The 21931-nt window shown below is 38.9% G+C and overlaps 1 protein-coding gene across 2 annotated transcripts; it reads right to left on the bottom strand.

Moving 5' to 3' along the window:
• Nucleotides 1–456: 456 nt before the first annotated feature.
• Nucleotides 457–21861, bottom strand: LOC126863747 (serum response factor homolog). 2 transcript variants are annotated; one of them, XM_050614216.1, is made up of 5 exons: nucleotides 21202–21857; nucleotides 18267–18518; nucleotides 8149–8254; nucleotides 5871–5975; nucleotides 457–5656 (listed from the first exon to the last, which is right to left on the bottom strand). In XM_050614216.1, the coding sequence occupies exons 1-5, from the start codon at nucleotides 21676–21678 to the stop codon at nucleotides 5460–5462; spliced, it is 1137 nt and encodes a 378-aa protein (XP_050470173.1). In that variant the 5' UTR covers nucleotides 21679–21857; the 3' UTR covers nucleotides 457–5459. The 2 variants fall into 2 exon arrangements, with proteins under 2 accessions (XP_050470173.1, XP_050470174.1); XM_050614217.1 differs by lacking the exons at nucleotides 457–5656; nucleotides 5871–5975 and adding an exon at nucleotides 5989–8057 and having other exon boundaries at nucleotides 21202–21861.
• Nucleotides 21862–21931: the final 70 nt, after the last annotated feature.

Below are 21931 nucleotides of genomic sequence, written 5' to 3'. Positions count from 1 at the left end.
CGTTAAATTAGAATTTCTTGTATTTTTAACTAATATTCAATAATTAGCGAAAAATAGAATTACATACCTTGGTTTTATTTAAATTTTATTCATATGTTGCGCTTCGAAATAAGGTAAAATACGCTTATACAGTTACAGTATATTTATTACGAATATATACACAGTGAGTTGATTTACCATTTGTGTATGAGTTTATCGACATTGATATACAACCATCTTATGGCCGAATTAATTGAAGTGTTATTTTAGGTAACAAGAAGGATTCAATTTCTCAGTCAATTTCTTGAATTAAAGTAATTTGTCTTCAATTTTTAAATATTTTTTAAGTTTAGGTATAAATAATAAATTTGTGTTGATTAATTAAATAAAGATAAGGATGTGAAAAACAATTAAAATATATAAAAGGATAGGAAATAATAACTTCTGGTTCGTACAATTGATATAAAACCCACGGTATCCACAAAAATTGTAATTCGAATAATTATATTTCATTTCTTCATATCCGACGTATTCGTCACAACAATTCTAACAATGTTACATGATCGGTACATTACGTAAAGTTAGTGTAAAAAAACAACGATATGTCTACATATGTTCATTCGTTACAAACATTCTTCATGCTGTAATATATATTACAGTAGAGAAGTAATAAAAAAACATTGCAATTCATGTATAGCCGAGGGTTGTTGCAATTTTATCTATAGTATGATTGCGATTGTTATGAATATAATTATTTGTTACATAATCAATGATTTGGTTCGATTTTTTACCATAGATGTATTTCTCTGACATTTCAGGAGTTCTTTCTCTTCCTTTATGTATAACAGATTGGTTGAGTCATTGAATGATCTTTGTAATATTACCATTTTATGTACATCATACGCATACATGGAAATATTAAAGTTTGCTATATAATATTTTTCAAACATTTTTTAAAATTATTATGATAAGTGTACAAGACTTTTGTTATATAAGAAATCTTTGAGTTTAACGTTTATTTATCACGAATTAACGATTATGTTTCGGTGAATTTGTAAGAATAGGCAAAATATCTTTAGATTATTGACAGAGATATAAGGATTGGAAAAACTGGAATAAGTTGTAATTTTCATTAAATATTGAATAATCTCTGATATAGCTACTTGAGAAATTCAAAATTTTGTACTGATATTTGTCTTGATAAAATTACATAAAATACCTGTGATATTCTTCAAATGTCTTTATTCATAAGAAAATTATAAAATCCCAGAAAAATTTAAACAACCCTCGCAGCGTATATTACATAGATATGTATATATAAATTGTATATAAAATAGAACGCATTTAAATTTGCCATTCGTCGACGATGGTCGAGAATTTGGATTCCCAACGGACATGCTGAACATACGAATTTCTCTACTATTATACAAACATTAAGCTCGAGCCATGGCCATCGAATTTTTCGAGGTACTGCACTTTATGAGGTTCATAAGACATTATTCGCGTGTTACTCTTCATTTTTTAGATATTAATTGCTCGTCTTTACATCCGAAACATAACATTTCGTGAAAACCAATGATTCTTATACTATCGTCAAATTTTCTAATTTTACTGCATCGAATGTAAAGAAATATAATCGACGAAGAAAGTAAAGAACACTCGTTAAGCGTAGATAACAATAACGCACAAAAACGAAGTAAAATTTTCGAAAGTAATATAGATAGTTCACAAACGCATTTCACGTGTTTCTTCATTCAAACATTATTCCATCTTCCTTTAGCACTTCGATAAAGTTCCATCATAATTACACGTGTACACACAAGTCATAACGCTCGAATTGTTTCGTCCCATTATTATTTTACCATATTTGCCTGGTGAACGATTTATAAATACCTTAGCTGTTGTAAATATCATTTTCATATGTGATCATAAAATCACTCTCTCGAGTAGCATGCGTTTTACGAACTATAATTATCTTGTAATATTGCATGGTGCGGCATTAAAAAGTATGCGTGCATTTGTGCGATAACAGAATGTAGAAATTATTGTTTGAATTTTCCTCTTTTTGCTGTTTCATTTCGATTTTAATTTACATAACGCGAGATTAAGGTGAATTCCATTCGCATTTGAATAGGTCGATGTGCATCATGTATACGTATGTTTAATTTTCAGAGAGCTGTGTACCTTATCTTTTTGGATATTTCTTATTATAGGAGAAAATTGTTTACGGTAGTTATCGATGTAATTATTGCACGTGGAAGCACGAAGGTTATAAGTAATTTTTATCATTCTCTTGGAATAACTGAAGTCGTTTTTCAATATCAAAAATTATCTAACGAAGTTAAAATAGAACTTTAGGTTGCTGTCGCCGATTCGCAGGGTGACGAAAAATCAGTTTGGTATTCGTAAAACCGCGAGTACTTGTTTTATGAATTTTTACTATACAGGTTTCACGTATTATTTATTTACAACAAAACCAAAGTATTTAAGAACGAAGTTTAGCGAAACATTTTTAAAAACGAGTTACGTACTACTGTATATGAAATATATTTATGATCAAGAAAGGTATAAAATGAAACGAAATCGAACTTCCACTATTTGACGTAAGATTATTTTAATCAATAACAGGATGAAATAATAAAAGAAATGCCTGAATTCCGTCATGTAATTCGTTTGAACAGGCCAGTGTCGAAAATTTCGAAAGATATAAAGTGAAATTTGATGTTTTCAAGATATTTATGATAAATGCATGATACAACGGTATTCCCTTTTGGACGAGAATGTATGGATTTTGGCATAAGAATCTTTCACATTATCCCACGGATCGTACTATCGTTTATATTATAAATCTCTTATTCTTATGGCAATCCATACAACGTATTCACTGCTCAAAACAATGTTAGGATAATTTTATACAATGTACAGGCGATAGAATATCTCGTTTATGATATAAATTTCTATCGAAACAGATTGTGTTAAAAGTTCCGCGATTGGTTCCTTCAATTTAGAGTTTCATTAAAATTTTTATCAGATTTTATACTTTAGTTTCTTAATTTTCATCGAGTAACTTTATTACATTCTGCAGCTGCTTCGAGCAATGTTACGATACAAAAATTAAATGCTTGTTTATGTTTCATTGCACATTTCAATGACTAGGTATAATACGATCTTTTGACTAGCATTACCTAATGAGAAAAGTTAATAAAATTCGTAATACATTTGCATTAAGTTTAAAAAATTCATTCTAAGGAGCACATAGTACTTATAAGTGTAATATTAAAGTTTTTCTCTTCAACTTTTTCCAACATCTTTTAATTCTCTAAGAAGGCACTATCAAATAATATCGATTAGACATAAATATATAAAATACATAAAAAATTCGATAATTTTTAAAAAAAGTACATCATCATTTTGCTTCTTTTCTAAACTACGCTCTTTCTAATTTTTCTTTCAACAAGCAGGTACCATTCCAGGATACTTTCATGACCTAATAACGTTTATCCCAAATAATATCGATGAAATTTAGAGAAGCAAAATAAATTCGCATTAAAGGGAAGCGTTACGTCTTTAAAATCGTTTAATAAAGCAAAGGAAGAAAGAAAGAAATTCATTTGGTAAGTTTGACAATGTTCCTCGCGCGTGTCGATAGTACTATCCGTGTAAAAATCATAGGTTCATTGTAAAAAAAAAAAAAAAATACAAGCTTTTCGCGTGTTATTTATCACAAGCTGATGGTTTATTTCCATATCGTGTAAAATAGAGATTACTGTGTGAGTAAAAATACTGTTGAATCAATTTGGCTGATAATGATGCGTGCTTATCGCTATTTTACGGTTAATGATTAAACATTATGATCGTATAAACGAACGGTTACGATTGCCAACATTATCACTGACCAATTGAACGGTTCGGTTAATTAACCCGATCTCGAGACACTATTATCGCCTTTTACATTCTGTGACTGACTCACGAGGAATTTGTGTAATTTCTATGTTTCAGTAACACCGCGAACACGTCGTTGTTTCTCGAGGAATCATTATCCGGGTAAGCTAATATAAATAATACAATTCGAATAAACCAAAAAGGTCTTTGGTTAATCGCACTTCCGTGTTAGAAAATATATCGAATATTTTCTTCTCTATAGCTCAAAAAAACGATAACGCTAGCTTATAGATTATTTTTAGAAGCACCCTGTACGATTGAGAAGTCATCATCGCCACACGATTCATCGATCTTCGATATCTCTCTTTAGTTATCTCCCTTTTCTTTCAAACAATTCGCGAACAACCATATGAACTTGCGTTTCCTAGGATGAGAATTGCGAACGAATCGCCGCAGTCGAATGGTGTACCGCTTCGAGCTATAAACCTGTAAGTTCTGTAATCGTTTCGTGATGATTTACGTTGCAAAAGAAGAAAAGGTTAAAAATTACAAGCTTCAAATCGTTGATATATATACAATTATAGTACATAACACACGTGATACATAAAATGTATCGCTAAAATTTCGATATTTTATTATTACTTGCTCATTTTTCTATTATTATCAAATTACTGCACTCGAATGCGTCTCGTTCGACTCACCAATCCCACGAATCTTCAAATATCGCTATATAACGTTTACCGTTGAAAAAATATCGAATTCCTTTCCTCTCTGTTAAGTAATTTACGAAACGTTAAATAATAACTCGAAAGGCAGTGAATTCTACGAAGACAGTGTGAACAATTAATTCGTGGCACGGTTATTGGATAAAACCTTCGACTAGTATTGCACGAATATCGATTAAACGCCGGCTAACAAAGTCCAGTATCAATAAAAACTATACCAATGCGCATTGATAATTTCATACCACAACCAATCGTCGGTCAATGCTAATTTACGCACGTAATATCGTACGCAAAGATCCATCCAAATTTGCCACCCTTACTCTCGACGTATTCATCGTTGCAATTTCTTTTGTTCTCTGGTTTTATACAATCCTCTATAAAATACAACACAGTACCGATAATTTGGCAAAGTTTCATCGAACGAATATCCTCGACCAATGACAAGCACCTCCGCGTTGCAACGCGTTACCGTCGCGACCAGCTAGATCGCGAGCGCAAACGAGATGATCTCGAGAAAATCCAGCATCTTGCAAAATACAAATCAGTCGATCGTACACGATAAGCAGCAAATTCTATCCGTATGTATCGATAGCATCGCAGAGAACGCGTCCATTTCGATCGTCGGATCGATTCGGCTCGGACGTACGATCGAAACAGGTCATCCCGTCGCGTCGCTGAAGAGAAAATGTTCCGCGCGAGATTTCCGAGTTTCTGTATGCGTCACGGTTCGCTCCGACCTTCTTTGGTGAACCGAAACGATCGTTGGAAAAAAGATGGCCCGTCCAATCTCGTCGGGTCAAGCCTTTTGTTGCATCGTCGAGCGACAAGCTTCGGGGAGGGTTTTTTCTTAATCGAGGCTCGATCCGCGATATATCACTCACGATCTTTGCTCAGGTCCGATGGTAGCTCGCAGCTGGACGTGGCCGATGTCGTTGGTGATCGCGGCGACGGCGACAGATTCATCCTGGATGTAACCGGAAGCGACAAGCCGGCGGCACTCATCGCGACGTTCAGCGGTATCGTGATGAACGGCTGATTACTCTGCGTCGAGTTAACCGGGGCTACCGTGCCTGCGAAACAATGCCAAAAAACCTCTACTTGGGGAAACAGGAGGAAGGACGGGCACGCGTTTCGCGTCGGGTAAACGTCTGTAGCAAGAGCAAGGTGCCGGTATCCATCTGGGTTTTCGTTTCGTTTCGTAACGCTCGGCTATCGGGAGGATGGCTGGATGTGTGTGTTTTTTTGGGGGGAGATCGATTCCAGGGGATGATCATGGTTTCTCACCTCCTTCTTGAGAGATTTGCACTGGCTGGCCGTTTTGCCCGATACCGAGTAGAACCCCCGGAGTCGGCGAGTAAATTACTGTCTGTGGCATCTGGTACATTATACCTGCACAGAATCACGGCCGTTTTCATGAAAAATGACACGATGATCGATTAGTCATTTTATGGCGAATAAATGTTTATCGATAACGATGTGATTCAACCCTTATCGTAGGCAATCTAGATTCCATTCTAGGCTGTTTAACGCGTTTACAAGTAAGCTTGAAGCTTCAATATTTCAAACTTTCTTGTAAATTTCGACGTGAAAATATTTAAAGAACGAAAGATGAAAACTCTGTTAAGAAACGGGCATCCGATTGGCCGCAATAGGGTTGATATTGGACTTAATGGGTGGACGAGTAATTAGAATTAGTAAATGGACGGTTTCTAAATGTACAGTTAACGATCTTTGGCATCACATACTTTTCTTTGCTAAAGTTTAGGAAGAGGAAGAGAACGGAGCGAGGCGGTATAACGGATTCACTCATAACCGTCTGCTTTTTGGGTTTCTTTCACTACTTAAATCGATCGGTCGTAGGTCGAAAACACCGCTAAAAATATATATTTACGTAATCGACGTGATACGAAGGATGATATAAAGCAATGACATAATCATTAATATGACATAAAACAGAGATGCGCTCAAAACGTTATTAGATTTTTAGAAATACAGATTAATAAACTTTTATATTCGGCATCTGTCTCTTCCGTATTTTACAATTACTCGTTTGAAAATCTTCAGATATCTTGTGAAAACATCACTTATATTAAAATACTCTATAAAGTCTAATAAACTGTGTATCAAGAAAACTAATACAAGAACTGTTTCAGAGGAAATTCGATGAAGCATCAACAGAGAGTAATGTTTACTCTGAAATAGTAAAATTGTGTAATCGGACCTGGTTCTTCTTATCTATTCAAATATCTGCGCTTTATTATACAGTAATCATTCTTATTTCATACATCGATAGATAAATATATTATAATTTATCTTCTGTCGATGTTCCATCGAAATCTATCTTTATCCTTTATTTTGGATCAACTAATCGGTCGATAATCTTATCCAAAGTAATAAATGAAAGCGTAGAATTTAGCAAAATCATCGGAACGGCGAAGAAGCGAATGAAAATCATAAAAGAGAAAGAAGCTTGAAGGGACGATCGAGTTTCGATCGGAGGGTAAAAGATCGGCGGGACGCGGATCGTGCCGGTCGGAGATACGAACGCGTGGCGAGTTATCAAAATTCCGGCGGGGAGACTGTTTGTGCCGCGGGGAACAATGGAAAGGCGAAAAAAAACGTACGTCATGCGATCGGTAAGTCGGATGGCATCCACTCCATATATTAGCATCGATATTTATGTGTACACCTGCATCGGAGCGCGGCTTTCGACCGGATCTTACTTCCCAGTTAGGCAGCGCGTCGTTGTCTTAGTTTGGTCATCGCGGCCCGTACAACTCCTTATGTACTCCCCTACACGGATAACCTCGTCATCGCTCGCACACTTTTCGCATTTTAAGTGTCCTCTTTCCTTTATCTTCTCCCTCTCTTTTCCCCTCTTTTCTCGCTCGCTCACACGCGATCGCGCGCGCGTACGCATCATATACGTTTTACCTCTTCTGTGATACCATTCTCTCGTTCTCCGACGTTTCTCTCCTCTCCTCTCCGCCAAACTCTCCTCTCTTGCTCTCTCTCTCTCTCTTCGTTCTATCCGTATCTATCCCTTTCTCTGTCTACCGACCTACCTGACTGATTGGATTGTACACGTTTGCCTTTGCTCGACTACCTACGGCCTGGCTCTAACGATTTTCCACGCCACGGCTTTTACCGCTTGCTACTTAGTCCGCGACTCGCGACTCCTGCTACGCCCACGGGGAAATTCGTTAATTACTCGCCACGTATGCGCAGCTGTACGATTGTCTTTCGTACTCGGCGTGGCACGGGCCGAGAATCGCGGAACGGACAGGTGAAATTGTTCTAGCACGACGGAAGGGAGGAAACCACGCTTGGGAATCATCCACGTTCGACTAGACAGCCACTACTTGGATGGAAAAGTTGGCGAGGATACTCCACGTACGGAACTTTTGTCGTTAATAAATCCTTTATTCGAGAGCATACATGGTGTTCTGTGTAAATTGTCTTTAGTTCCTTCTGAAAATGTACGACGGGAAAAGTTTCATTCGCTTGGGACGGAAATACGCAGGATGTTTCTAGGTAGATAGTTTTTGGTATGTACGTTTACCTGAGTGATTTTTCGAGAGATCCTTTGACACAGGAGAATCGCCATCGCTGGTGTCTCCGTCGCTTTCGTTCGCGCAAACGTCCGATCTAGGTGAAGTGCCGTCTTCCTGGAACAATGAAACGAAATTTGTTGGTACGAATGGTGTACGTACACTGATCGTATTTGAAATAAAAAAACTCGTCGTTCACGAGCCCCGAAGATAATTCTGGTTAATTCGTGCGAAGATAAAATCGATGAGAGAATAACAAATGGGAAGAGAAAAAAAGTCAGAAGCCAGCGTGAATCAGATTTTAATTTTGTTTGCATACATTAAAGTTCTCAAGAACGTGTCGCCCTGCTACAAAATTTATGAATCATCGTTACAAGGCTCTTGCCTCGTTCTACAAACGACTACTCCTAGAATTCTGCCTACAATTCATATGCCTAACATAGGATGTACCTGCAATTAACCGACGCAAATTAATTAAAAAACCCGACATTCTTCTCCTTGCCCAACGTTCGAAACTTCAATTACAGTAAACGAACGAAAATCAAAGTTGAACCATCGTCAGGATCGATCGTTTCATCGACCGGTACCGGGCAAAGCTTCGCGACAACGTCGTGAAAACGATATCACGATGACGTACGATCTGTATCAGGTCCGTAAATTCCGGATACCTAACGAGCGATGCGGCGACAAGCAGAAAACAAGCCAGAAGAGAGGAGAAGCATCTCGGCTCGATTCGTAGCCTGTAAATCGTAGATAACGCCTCTGTAATAATATCGGCGAGCCAATCAAACGGGCAACTAACCAATCAATCAAGTGGAGCCTACCAAGCAACTAAGCAACCAACGAAACAACCAACGAACCAACTTACCTACCTACCTACCTAGCAGGGAGAGATGCGCGAGCTTGTTCGCGCGCCTTATATGGCCATCCGCGCGGCCTCAGCTCGTACCGCGCTTCCACGGCAGATTCTCACAAATTTACGCAGGACTACGGTTTCCCCGGGTGACTTTCTCTCCCCCGGTCATACCGCCACCACCGACGGATAGCTTTTTTTCCCTAGGCTTAACCGTTTGTGCGCTGAACCTGTGCGTTTTATACATGCATTTCGACTCGTTCGTTAGGACGCATGTGTGTATACACGTGTCGACCGACGGTCGCGTTCGAGAGAAAGCAAATCGACCAGTCGAGAGTAAGGAACCGATGCTCTTCGAGAGAATTAGGAAATGCCCGTCTTTCGACTGCCAGGGAACCACCGATTTGGCCAACTATTCCGTTCGTGGTTGCTTCTTTCGTTGTGGAAGATTGTCTCGACGATTTCGTATTATAGTAGAATTCCAGTTAGAATCTTGGTTCCTGGACTACCGAATTCTCGTTCGTACGAATCTGCATACTTTAGTTTGCGAATTACCGTCCTCCTGAATCCGATTGAATCTGCTTAGTTTGGTTCATGAACTTTTCCGAGTTACGTGCATTTATTTGAGAACGTGAATTCTTATTATTATTAATGTCGGAAGTTGGAAGAAATCTCAGGCAATGGGAAGCATCGATGAATTCCATGTTTTTCGCCTGAGCTCGGACAAATCGGGTTTTACCGTAGCCATAGGAATAGAAGTTTTTATTAACGCTTTCGTCACGATGTCGTTGATCAGCTGTATTTCTTTTTGGTTAATCTTAAGTCAGTAGTAAATTTGTACTACGGTAGAGTGTACTACATGAAACGATTTAGTGATACTGATTTTAAGTACGAATTTGCCATGGATGTTCGTGTAGTTTGGATGATTTAAAATGTCGAAAATAATTCGGGTTAATCGAAGTACACTGTACTTTCGAATCGCTAACTGATCGAGCAACTCGATCACGTCCGTTGTTTTCTAGAAGAAAACTGATATACCAAAGAAATAGATGTTTCCCAGAAACGTATACGGTGAAAAAAATGAAACGTCCTTTAGCCTCGGAAAAATAAGGAGCAAGGAAAGGGATCTCGAGTGCGCTGTAAGGGTTCAACATTCCAAAAATAGTTGAAACCGAGTCAATTAATTAGACTGCTCCACTTTCCAACCAGTCATTCACCAAAGACTTCAATTATGTCTGCGGTGAGATATATCATTTATCACTTACGAGTAGCAAAATCGAAGCTCAAAAAGCGTCTTTAAAAAATAACAAACTTTATCTTCAAAAGCCACTTATTAATAAAAAAAAAAACAAAAAAAAAACAAAGCATATTTACAATTTAATATGAACGTACGTATAAAATTCGAAAAGTTGTCTAAAGTACTCGAATCGTCGATCGAACAGCTCGCAATTGTCCTTTCGATCGACGTCGAAGCTAAAACACTCTGACGCAAAAATTCGAGAGTCAAATCACATTCCATGCATGAAACACGGAAGCTAAGAGAGTGTCTCAACTTCCGTGAAGCGTCAAATCGCTCTTAAGTCGTAAGCTCGGAAGGCTGGTGGCCGTGGTTTCGTGACGGTTCGTGGAGGATTTCCAAAAGTGCCGGGAGGGCTGGTTTCGCGACCCTCGTCCGCGTGCAGCAGGCGCTGTGTCGACGATCACTTCCGAGTCGTATTTGTACCCCCCATTACCACGGGTGTGTATAGAAGGCGCGACAAAAACCGGCATTCCTGATTCTTAAGTTGGACTCTATATAAGTATCTGCCATCGCGAACATTGCCTGTATATGGCGACAACCAGGCTTTGACAAAGGTGACCGTATATGGTATTCTGCTTCCACCTTCCATACCTTCTCTCTCTTTTTCTCCCTCTTTCTTGCTCTCTCCCTCTCTTCCCCCGCCTTCTTTCTCTTTTCCCTTCCATCCGATTACTCCCCACCTGTTTCTGCCCTTCTCTTTTTCGCCCTGCCAGCCACCAGGAGAGCCGCCTGTTGTCTTCGTCGTTTCCTCGTGGCCGCGATCCACCAGGGTGCCCTCTTAGCGAAATGCATCATAATCGTTAAGTCGTTAGATCGTAAATCGTGGCTTCGAACCCCCGCCGTAAACGTGCCCCACCGTATCAAACCACCGTCAAGGGAGAGAGCTTTTCAACGTTCCTTTTTCTTTTCTTTTTTTCTTTTTCATTGTCATTACGGTGGACAAAGTTTCGATCCGGTTTCTTTTACGTACTAATGGGGTGTTTAGCGCATCCTAGCTTTTTGCGTCTCTTTTTATTTATTAGCTTAGCGTTTATTCGCGCAGGCTTGCAGAAATATCGTCTTCGACTCTTTCAGACTTGTTACATCCAAGATGTTTTTTTTTTCTTTTTCTTAATCCTTATATGGAAATTTTTGGGTGGAAGATTGTTTCGAGCCCGAGAAAGGGATGTGAAAGACGAAAGAGAATTTCATCTTTCACCTTAAGAGAATTAATTCGCGTTTTCTTTATTTTTCTTTTGAAACTACGTTGGGACATTTGTGTCTGAAAGAGTCAAACATTAAAGCAATTTATAGGAAAGTTCAGGAGATACGATTTTGAAAAAGAATCGTTAAATTTGAATAATCCGTGCGTATCGAGAAGCAGACCTACCTTGTGAGTTATGTTGAAGGGATGATTGGCAAAATGGAATACTGTTGATCGGTGTCTTATTCTCAAGCGGATCGGAATATTCTTTCTTTACAATAATGATCGCAACGTAGATAGAATTATTATTTAATCTTGTATAATTTAACGCATCTCGTTGGTTCTAATTCTTAACATAACTGTTTTTCCTCTCCATTATCTATCGCATCGAGGGCTGATTATTGTTCTTCGATAATTACATATACGAAATTTTACGTCAATTCTTTAAAAGAGAGAAAATAAAAATCGTCTTAAAGAGTAACAGGAGTCTTATCGCGTTAAGAATTATTCTTCATCCGTTTACGAATGATACCGCTGTTTTCTACGTTATTTACAAAACAAAAGTGAAGTGGTTTTTCAAACTACATAAGACAACAAGTACCATTAAGTTAAATGTAGCAACTCGTTTAGGCTAATCGCGAGAATTATATTCACGCACAGACGAAAAGTAAAAAAGCGTCGATACGATCTCGCCGATAAAGCAACAACAAAATCCAACATAAAATTAATATAAACAAACACATTATTAAAATGTCTCACTTGTTCGTTCTTTGTTTAAATAACAATGCCGCTAATCGCAAGAAATCAAGTTAAAAGTGGTTCGATCGTGTTAATATCCCTCTTTCATCGAGGCTAGTTTCTTTAATCATCTCGACGCAACTAGTTTAACGTTTCACGCGAAACTATTACCTAATCGTACAGAAATTCCTTTCTTTCGTTTTGTACGTTTCTTCATCGTCTTCGTGATCGTTATCAACGTGGTGATCCGCGCGGCAAACAGGATGTAGAATAAAAGGTACGAATTATGTATCAAATGGTCGATCGAACGGTATCTTCGCTAAAACAGGCGGGTTTTTTTTTTATACCTACCTGTTCGCAAACGACTGGCACCTTGTGCCAATAATTGTTGGCATTCGTGTGTATATCGGTTAACTGTATCGTTTGACGAAACGACGACCAACACTGTCATGGGACCGTATTATTAAGCGAAACAATATAATACGTACGTGTAATATAAATATTATCACAGTATTTTACAGTACACTATTTACACATGTGATACATAAAAACTAAGGCACGCCAGCCGTACATTTCGTGATTACCGTGTTGCGTTCAGGATTATCGTATAATCGTAAAGTTAATTATATTATTTGTACTTTGTGCGTCGACGGGAGAGACCACGGATAAATTACATTTCTATTCGGATTTGCGATTTTTCTTTCTTTTTTTCTTCTTTTTTTTCCTTTCTTTTTTCTCATCCATATTTTTTTCTTCTCACGTTTAATCTCCCTTACTTTTGCGCCTGCACGTAATGCTCTCGTGTGCTTATTCGTTTTCTTTCGCGTTTTCACCTTCCTTTCTTCCGACGTATAAACGTTTATCTATTTTACCTATCTACCCTCTATATTTATATATTTTTATATATATCTATATGTATCTGTTCTTCTTTTTTTTTTCCAAAAATATTTTAAGCGATACAAAAAAAAAAAAAAAAAAAAAAAAGGAGAGAAGAAGAGAAAACAACACACCACACGTACACACACACGTAAACATGCATATTGTGTGAAGAGGGAGGAGAATCGAGGTTTTCTCTACTTGTGGAAGAAACTTAAGGGAAAGGGAAACGGAAGAGGGGGGAAATGGAGAACAGGCGGGGCTCGCCTGGGAATTTAAATTAACAAGGTATTTTAAATACTAGCTACTTAATCTACGAAAGAGAAAAAAAAACAAACAAATACTACACATGCCACTTTCAGTACAAACACATTACGGAACAATGTACGATGCACACAACAATATCTATATATATATATATATATATATGTATGTATATATATAGATATATATACACATGTATGTATGATGTATATATATACATATATATATATTCAATGCGCAACAATGCCAAGCGTGCACCGCCGGGTCTACTGGCTCGGACTCGCACCCACGTACTACGATTTCTCGGTTTCTTCGTTGGCTTTTTTTTGCGTTTCGTCCCGGGGAACGAAAGGCGAAACGTCTCGACCCGAACGACATGAGTATTTGAAAAAAATAATGGATGCCTCGATAAGGATATTTGATGGGAGGGGGGAAAAAAAAGGGAACGCTCGGACGATTCGATTTTTCCTTTGATTCCGGCCTCGCCAAATCCCACCAACTACTAGGTACGATGTTTGTTACAATATAAAAGTACGAACGAGCGATTTGGAACTGAAGGGAGCCAGCGAAACGCTAATTGGGAATCGTACTTTCTACGATGGTTTTTCTACGCCGGTAAAACGGATACCACTGCTCGAAACAATTAAGAGAATACGGCCATTCTCGGTTATGCGTTCGAATAAATCGAATGTCGAGGATGAAATAACGATACTCGTGATCATTGTTAAACTCATTCTCCGAGTTTTGTAACGTTTGACTCCGTTTGCGAGAGGATTGTGATCCGAATGGACGATTCTTTAATTACTTTGGAGCAGATCGTTAAATACTATCGACATCGTTAAATACTATCACGGAGTTAAATACGAATGATCGAAATTTATTTTTCGATTGTCAAATCACGGTTCGCCTCAGTTCCATTTGATTCTCGTTGCTCGGCAACGATCGATCAACTTACAACGTATATACAGATCTTTAAATAAATAAGAGAGATTCTATCGTTGTAAAAGATATAAATACGATCAAAATAGAAAGAAGAGAAGATGATATATATATATATATATACACGTATATATATATATATATATAATACACGGCTCCTCGAGTAATTCATCACATGAGTTACTATCCTAAGTGCACGATTAAGAACTGCCTCTCCATTCTCGTTTCGATAAACGAAAATTTCCATCGATACGTGTCTTTCTATGAGTTTCGTTCGTTTCGCAAAGAAGTACGATTCGAGCGAACCACGTATCGTAGAAAAAAGTCTTTGGACTTTGATTAACGTATAGATCCAGCCATTAAAATTGTCTGTTTTCTGAATTTCCTAATGCCTTACTCTTTAATCTCGTTTTCGTATCACGAGCATCATAAAAAAGAAAAACGAAAATGATTGTAGCTGAAGTTTTCATCCGTTTCTAGCATTTCGAACATCTCTGTCGAGATCGTTGTCTTTTTATTAATCGGTCTTTTACGGTCTTTAAATCGCGAAACAAGCGAAATTATCAAATTCACGCAAATTACAAAATATCTTACTCGATACTTAATTATTAAAATTATAGAGCGATCCTTCGCTCTATCGATATTATAATGGATATTTCTATAAAACTATGTATCAATCAACGTATTTATAAAAATTGTGAATTCCATGATTTCGATTGTTTCTTTAAACTCGAACTGTCGGGAGCAAGAGGACGGTCGATTTCGAATCGTCGGAAAAATTCATCGATCATCTTCGTCGTTGTTCACTGGGGTAGATTAAAACAACGTGGACGTAAATCTCGTATACATTTACAGTACGCGTCGACTGGACTAGATTTATACGTTGGAAACGGAACACCGTACGTTTTCTTGCGCTCCGATCGGTTTTCATTGAAAACACCATCACACGCCTCGGTTAACGACAAGCGTCGCTCGATCACGATTGATTTCCAAGAATATGTCGCGTCGATCAATCGCGGGACTCATAACAAAACCGACTCTTGTAAAATCTTTCGATCTTTTAGACAACAATGTATTTCTAGTAACCAGCTACGTTCGCATTATGATGGAGTCGATGTTATAAAAAATGATCTAAAAAGTGATCGTGACTTGTCATCGAATGAAAATTAACCGGTTCTATAAAAGCTTTTATCGCATAGTCCACAACGTTATAATTTTATTGAATATCATCAGCGAGTATTACTGGTAGGCTCATAGAATGATTTATATAGCAAAAGTGAAATGTATCGACCAGAAATTACGAATGTTAAACTATTCTTTTGCTTTCCTGGAGAGAGCTAAACGCGTGGACAAGGGTTGTTTTTATTACGAGCCCTTAAATTTGTTAAACTTGAAGAAAGCACTGCTCCCTGAGCCTATCAATATAACACGTTTATTATACCTTGAAACAACGAATAATAATAATCGAACGGTAACAGTTCTTAATGTATTAAGTACCGAAAAGCTGCTATTTTAAGTACTGTTCGACCCTATCCTGAGGATGACAGGTGTCCTTAGAAGCCTTCTACTTGCGATACCGAGTCGAAAGAAGAGTTAATTGCCTGAAACTCTTCCCAGCGAGCCAGCCGTGGCAAAACATCGTTCTGATTGTCGTTAACAACTGTACTAGGATCTCGAAGCGCGCGCGCGAGCGCACGTTACCATAAGTAGTCTCGATTTTACCTCGTCGACTGATTTGGTTAAATCTTTTTAGTGCACCTGGCACGCAATTATGCGAGCTATTTTCTCGCTGTTAGCGTTCTACTCGGTCGTTTCATAAGCCTTCGCATTGACGTATCACGAGAAGCGGATTTGTCGAGAGATTTATCGATAAATTAATTCAGAAACGACGGGAAATTATGCAAATATATTTATAATAAACCGGCATACCGAATGCACGGAAAATCGATGATTTCATTGATATAAAGATTTATTTGAATTGGAAAAGAGAAAGATTTATGAAACCACCTGATAGAGACGTTTAATTTCGTTTCAAGCTTTTGCCAAGAAAATAGTTAATAACTTGCAATCGATATTAAATTATATAGAAAACTATTTCATATAGAAGATCGAATACGTTAAACACGATCGTAACATTGAGTCAACTTTTCTAATTGTTAGTCCGGCTACGATCTTCGAAGTTTTTAAATTTCGAATTTCAATAAACTTTTACAAATAAAAACGTTCTTAGAGGGAATCTTCGTATAAAATTAAAACGAGAGTCATCGCGTAAATATCAATAAACATTCTTTCATATTTTTCTCAAACTTAAACAATTTTGAAAGATAGGAAAATACTATCGATGATCCAAATGACGTAGCAGGGTTTTAATCAAACGAAACTTCACTTCCTTGAGATTTACGTCAAATTAAGCGTGAACGTGCCGGGTGTTCGGCATATTAATCTCTAGGATCGTAACTAACGTCATTCGCGCTTCGTACGAGATGCTACTCTCCTCCCTACACGCACACACACACGAAAAGAAAATAACCGTACTTTCATTGACACCGGATGTGATGCGCCTCATCGAGAATTTCGATATTCATCGTCCGGAAAAGAAAGTCGGATGTCGTCCGGAACTTCCTTCGTCACGCTGATTCGTTATTCAGCTTGCAAACGACGTACGATTTTACGTCCATCGAACGACGCGTTCTCGATATAACGAAGCATAACACAACATAATAAATCCGCCGTAACGATAATACGTCTATTCTTTAAAACGCCTCGAAAAACGATCAAAGCACCGTGGAAAGAAAAGTTTAACGCGTTCCCGCGCACCTAACTTGAACGCGATGCACTCGCACCATGGACGGAATTGCAGCGACGCCGAGGCGTCTGTTCGAGGAGCCCTTTGCCGCCGTGAAAAGTAACTAGGAAACAGAAGAGAAGCTTCAAGAAACCTAGCAAGCATTTCTACAGGCTCGAAGCACGGATCGTTGAAAGAAAGACCAGAACCTGGTTTTATTCTTCACCGATCCTGCTTCTTGCTAATGAAATCGCTAGAACGATTAAGTTCCCCCATGGGATCCAGTTGAGCTGTATAACGAAACCATTCGAGCCTATATACAGAAAACACGATAATCTTCGTGTTGTTCAAACCTACTGTCGTTCAACCAATTTACATCCATCTGCAAAATCTACGTATCTACCGCAACATCGAGTAAATCTCGTAGCGCGTATCGCGCGAACACGGAGCGGCCGTTCGAAGTCGACAATTGTCAGAGTCAATCGACGACAGACGTCGTGCGCGATAAGCGTACGCGGATAATTGCGGTTACGCCGGTGGTTCGTGACGGCGACGGTAGTCTTCTAACTCCGCGGACACCGACTCTTATCGAGCATCTCCTCTCTATATCCACGGACGCGTTCAACCTCACGTTCTTTTCTCCCTGTACCTCTTCCCTGTCTCGATATTCCGTAGTCATTGATCATGGACGATCATACGCGAATCGAACACGGTAGCCAGCGATGGATACAACGGATGCAACTGACGACGTGACGAATGCAACTGGCGATGTAACAGATGCGAGTATGCGATGCATCGGACACGGACAGCTGGTAAGAGTCGGAGGACAAGCGATAGTTTCAAGTACTAACTAGGGTAGTACTACCGTTGGGGATGCGAATGCGACATGTGAGGATGGTAGGCGGCGTGATGGGGTGGCAGAGGCGAGGGACAGGACTGTTGATAGGGACCACCGGCTAACATGGGCCCAGGACTGGAACAGGGTACCAGGTGCGAGCTCGGCGAGGCCGCGTGTGCATGCGCAATCAAGTGCGCGTGCTGCGCGTGCGAGGGTGGCGCGTGCTGCGAACCCGGCGGCGGTGGCGGCGGCGGGGGTGGCGGATGGCCAGGAGGCCCTCCGGTCGGTCCGCCACCAGGATAACCGCCGTGCAGCGAGCCACCGTGCGGCGAGCCATACACCAGTTGCCTTACTTTCTGCTCGTCGTCGGCTATGTTGTAGGTCAGTTCGGTCTCCTCGAACCCGGTCGCGGACATCCTCTGGTCGCCGGAGGAACCGGAGGCGGGAGGGTCCGGGCTGTTCAGACAGGTCTGGATCAACGCCTTCCCGGCCTCGCTCGTTATCATCGGCTGCAGCTTTCGTGTCGCGAACGTGTACACATGCCCGGTCTCGCTGGCTACCAGCAACATCACCTGTGTACCTGTCAGTGTCGACAGCTCGTACGCCTGCAACCAGAGATAACGATTAATTAGGGATGTCCCGGGCTCCTTCTTCGGATCGTATTAACGACGCTTCGCTCCAGATTTTTCCTTCTTTTTGCACTTTTATCCTTCGTCTTTTCGGACTTTGGTTTTTGTCTCTTTTCATTGATCGAATACTGGTTTTTAAGCGTTTTTAAGCGAGATGGATTTGAATCGAAGAAAAGTTTTTTCAGGAAATTGAAGAACGATAGAAGGGTATAACAATGAGACACTTGTGTTTCCCGTTCGATGGAACTGCAAGTTTGAAGATCGAATGTATCGTAAATTTAACTCGCTGCATTGCAAATTCATATCGTAATTAATTAAGATAGTATCTTTCTAAAGAATCAAAGTACGGATGTAAATAAAGTAGCAAACTTAGATTCTCGAGTAACGAAAGCAATGTTTTCCATTCGACTCTTAAACGATCAACGTATATTACAAATACTTGCTACTCAGCGATCTTTATAGAGCGGTGTTATGCAAATTATCACCGCCTGCATAATCATTAATATACAATTCTTTTAAGTAATTAAGCGAACACACACGAATAAAAAAACGATATGCGCACTCAACGCTTTATGTTCGAGAGATTATACCTTGTAATGACATAATAATTATCAAGGTTTACCGAAGCGTTTACTAGCGTGGTGCGGATGGAATTCTTTCTTTTTGTAGGGAAAACTGACAGCCCGCCATTGTATATTTCAGTTGAATCTAAATTATAAAAATTCAGCCTACTAATAAGAAACCTACCGGTCGAGGGGGAACAACGCAACCATACCATAAAAATGAATAAACATACGTGGAACGTTATGAAATCGTTGTCTTTAACTTAGATCAGAATGTTGCTGCGTGTCGATTATCGATTTTCATATGTGTAACGCAAAATTCTATATTTTTTATCTAGAATACAATGATAATGCGATTAGGTGATTAATTTGCAGCATGCAAGATCCAGAGATTTACAATTTTTGTATTTATTTTGCGATTTATTTTTCAATTACTTTCTGTATATTAGTGATTGATAAATCATTGAAAAAAATGTAAATATTATCATTATAATGTAAATATCGTACAGATAGAAAATACATACATTAAAAACTTAAGAAAAATATTTGATTCGGTGCGTTAAAATTGTATATTTTAGCGTTTTAAGAACTGTTAGAAATTGGAAACTTTTTTTTTTAGCAATACGTAATTCTTTTAACACTGCCTACGAATTTAGCCTAATATTTAAATTCGTACTTTCTCTTACATAATGCCCCTGTTTATTTTAAGTTTAACGTAAGTTTCCAGTTTTCCAATAATGTTATAAAGCAGTTATGTCAGTTTCGTGTCAAAACATAGCTAATTATAGAGATCCGTCTTTAGAAAAGGGGAACAATCTATCTTTGGTTTTCTATATTTGTATGAAAGATGCAATTTGCCTTAGGTTCTTCTACGGATTTAGCTACTCCGCCGTTTGGATCAGATAAACAACTGTAACATGATTAAATTAATGTTAAATTAAAAAAGTCTGACTTAAAAAAAACAACTAGATTATTTTCAGATTATTTGCTCGAGGAACACGTTGTTAATAAAAAGTTTATAATTATAGCGAGCGATAAAAGGTAAACAAAAATAGTTACGTCATTTTCGAGAAATTAAAATAATGCGCTTTTTAGACGAAAGATTAAGTTTGACGTGACAAGACGTAAAAGCAATTTTTACGATATTTTGTAGTGGCTACAACGCGTTCGTTACCTGAAATATAAAATACAACGTTAATGTCAATATAGATACGCAACCGTTTACAGAATAGATTCTGTTGTATACGAAGCTTTAACAAAAAGAAAAAGGCACACATAAATTTTCTGACGGACGTGTAACTTAATCGTGTAATTTATAACTTTAAACGTATATTTATTTACTGATTATCGTTAAACGACCTCGCTAACTATTTTTATGTAAATTATATATAATTAAGATTAGAGAACTAAGAAATATGTACGGTCGATTCGTAAAAAGAGTCATATAACAAGTGCTCGTCACAGAATCATATCGTAAAATCACGACTAATGTACTATAGCTTTCTTGGGCGTATTTTGATACTAAACTACCAAAGCTGTCAAGATGATCAATTAGTAATCTTTCGTAGTAATTTCATAGATTACAACGCTGCATTTCTAGGGATTTTTTTATGATTTTTTGTAATGCATTATGTATTCTTTCATATACCATATGACTTTCTTATTTTACCATTTTCATCTTTCTGATACAAATTATATACTTTTGTAGTCAGTAGTTCTAACGGTAATCCAAAATACACGATTAAGTTACTGGCGTACAAATATATACGACAGCGAAAGCACAGTTGTCACTCATAAATCGCGCGCTCGCTAAACTCATCGGCTTACGTTTGATTTGCGCAATACGCGCAACCACACAACCATAATACACTATTTACATTTGCTATTTGTGTCATGTACTTTCTTATCTCTAATCTCTCGTCAATTTTGAATGCACTTAAACACCATGTTTGATATAGGATTCAATGATCACACGAAAAGAAACGATCGATCGTGACGATCGATCATCGATACCCGACGGATTCAACACACTGTTTTTGCGACAACCGTTTTAATTAACGAGAGAAATAAGGTCGACAGGTTTGTCGGATACGAACCTTCTTCATGATTCCGGTTTTCCTCTTCGAGAAGGTGGTATACCTCCGTAGTTTATTGTCGATGTACTCCATTTTAATCTTGACCCGTCCTTTGGTCTTCTTACCGTTCGAGGGGGGTGACTTTTTCGGCTGGCCCAAACTCGTAAATGACTCCTCGAGATTATCGGGGACACAGTCTGTGGACATTGACATGGCCTGCTGTTGCGAAAGTGCCTGCCGTGCGTTACTGTCATCGTAACAGACGTCCGAAGTGGTCCTCTTGATACCCCTCTGTACAGATCCCACGCCGGCATTCGGTGCGCCTGCAGCGGCCGCCGCTGCCATCATGGTGGCGCCACCGCGGCTTATTTGAGAAGTTGTAAGTTGGGAGGTGGACGGTCGGCCGTACATTTCCGAGCCAGCGTCGCTGCCTATCATCCCCATGCTGTAGCCAAGACTTGCGTACCGACTATCTCTTCCGCCGCTAGGGTTGTCCATTACGGACTCGCGCACATTTATTCCCTTTCCCTCGGCCCTTCTCCGCCACGGAATCGCGAAAACTCGGCGCAATGTTTCCCACGTGATCAACCATCTAGAGGAACACGGGACAACAACGCGCACTGTACGAGCGCTCCCCGCGAACTGAATGCGCGCAGAGTATCGTAACTTGACCTACGTGCTAGCGCGGTGCCTTCGTGCGTTCCTGCGCAGCTGCTACCCCCACCACGCGCCACGCACGCGATAAAAAACT

Source organism: Bombus huntii, chromosome 3, assembly GCF_024542735.1.
Source record: "Bombus huntii isolate Logan2020A chromosome 3, iyBomHunt1.1, whole genome shotgun sequence".
Lineage (NCBI taxonomy): Eukaryota > Metazoa > Arthropoda > Insecta > Hymenoptera > Apidae > Bombus > Bombus huntii.
The sequence above is the reverse complement of the archived record's forward strand: the minus strand, read 5'-3'. Positions and strand labels throughout refer to the sequence as shown.